This window comes from Ambystoma mexicanum, chromosome 2q (assembly GCF_040938575.1).
Source record: "Ambystoma mexicanum isolate Mex_15411 chromosome 2q, UKY_AmexF1_1, whole genome shotgun sequence".
Taxonomy (NCBI): Eukaryota; Metazoa; Chordata; class Amphibia; order Caudata; family Ambystomatidae; genus Ambystoma; species Ambystoma mexicanum.
Window position 1 is genome coordinate 415439497 of NC_090924.1, and position 2300 is coordinate 415441796.

The 2300-nt window shown below is 37.3% G+C and overlaps 1 protein-coding gene across 1 annotated transcript; it reads left to right on the top strand.

Moving 5' to 3' along the window:
* The first annotated feature begins 486 nt into the window (after nt 1-486).
* On the top strand, nt 487-1431 carry LOC138568724 (olfactory receptor 1F1-like). The gene has a single exon (XM_069646508.1). It carries the CDS (start codon nt 487-489, stop codon nt 1429-1431), a length of 945 nt encoding a protein of 314 aa, XP_069502609.1.
* Nucleotides 1432-2300: the final 869 nt, after the last annotated feature.

A 2300-nucleotide genomic window follows, 5' to 3' on the forward strand; every position in this document is an offset into this window, starting at 1 on the left:
CGCTAGAAAACAAGTAATATCTAAGCCAGCTTTAATAAAACGTTGGAGCAACACAAGAAAGATCACACAGCTTTTTGGGTAAAATTAGCTTTCTGTTTAAATGCATTATCTGTCCATACAGAAAATTTTCACTCAAGGAAAATTAATGAAAATATCAGGGATTTCTATTGGGGGTATTTAGTAAACAGGCCCCTCTTGCCAGTTAATTATTTTAGGAACTTATAAAGCAAAAATGTGCACATATAGTGTGTCTTATGAATTGTGATTTAATAAACTAGCAGACTGATTTAAAATGACTTATAATTTGATGTATGTTATAAACAATTATACAACTGTATGTTTTGTTAATTTGGGATTGTTACATATGCCTAAACAAGCAAAGTATTTGAATAAAATTCTTATTGTGATGATGAGTTTAAAAATCAATTACTTCTAAAATCTCAATGTGCTGTGTTGTGCCTATTGTGTTTCAGCAAATTGAGAACAATGACAAGTGTAAACCAGACCTTGGTCACAGATTTTATCCTCCTGGGTTTCTCAGACTTATCACGCTATCAGATCCAGCTCTTTGCTGTGTTCCTCGTAATCTTCATCATCACGCTGTTGGGGAACCTGACCATCATCCTATCAGTTAGTGGTGATCCTCGGCTCCACTGCCCTATGTACTTCTTCCTGGCAAATCTGTCTTTCGTCGATATCTGCTTGGGCCTAGTCACCCTCCCCCAGATGTTGGTGCACTTCCTTCTGGAGAGGAAATCCATTACATATGGTGGCTGTTTGTCTCAGGTTTTCTTTTTCCTGCTGTTTGCCAATGTGGAGGACTTCCTTTTGACTGTTATGGCTTACGACAGGTATGTGGCAATCTGCAATCCTCTTCATTACTCTGTTGTGATGAGAAAGACAGCATGTGCCCAAATGGTGGCCGGGACATGGGTCACAGCAATACTGAATTCCATTTTGCATACTGGAATGACATCAAGGCTATCTTTCTGTGGAGCCAATGAAATTAATCACTTTCTCTGTGATATGGTGCCACTCTTCAAGCTTTCCTGCTCTGACACTTTCCCAAACCAGATGGTGATTTTCACAGAGGGATCCGTGGTGGTGATGAGCCCATTCCTGATCATTGTCATCTCATACATATGCATCATCAGGGCCATCTTGAAGATCCCCTCAGCATCGGGTAGGCGCAAAACCTTCTCCACTTGCTCCTCACACCTGGCAGTAGTGATACCTTACTTTGGTACCATCATGTTCATGTACTTTCGACCAACCACTAGCTTTGCGCTGACTAAGGACAGAGTAGCCAGTGTGATGTACACTATACTGGCTCCCATGTTGAACCCGTTCATCTACAGCCTCCGTAACAATGAAGTGAAGGGGGCGATTAAGAAAGTGATATTAGGGAAAATCATTTCTTCAAACTCTTAGAGGGATTTCTCGTTTTAGCATCCCATTTGAGAATTACATCCAATTTGGGAGCACACATTTCCCATTCACTCATTTAACCTGATCGGTCAATATATCAGAATATATAATTGCACTTTTCAGTTTAAAACATATGTTCATGTCCTATTTATGTACGCTTTTTAATCAGAAATTTCAGCTTTTCTATAATAAATAATGAAAATGTGTTTCTGTGTAAACGCATGTTCAAACAAACATATTGTCCTAATTAATCACCCTGCAGGCAGCCTTTTACATCCTTTTCATGCCTACCTCTCTTAACCCATTCCTACCACGGCATCTTTCTTCTTGCTCCTGTCATATATCTTTATACAGAATGTAGGATTTTTCACCCTGTAAATCGATTTCATTCATTCCCCTATCAGCTTCCTCTATTCTCTCTCTTTCCTGTTCCCCATCAGCACACCATCCCCAAGCCCCGTCTACTGGCGTAGTGTTTGCAAATGCACCAAGTCCTGGTGTTTGTTTGCTGGCAATGTGCTGCTCCTTTCCATAAAAATTGTAAGGCAGTACAATGACAAGTTATGTTTCTCTAAACATTAAGGGGGTGATATATATATATATAAATATATATATATATATATATATATATATATATATATATATATATATATATATATATATATATATATATTTATTTCTTTAATATTTGTTTGGCTGACTTAATCAACCTTTCAAATTCTTTATCACAAACAAATTCCATTTTTTACAATATAATGTAAGCAAACACACCTAAATACTATACAATAAAACTAACTGCACTTTGTTATAACAATTTAAATGAAATATACATAATGCAACTCAAATACAGCTCAAGCCGTGACACAACAGTA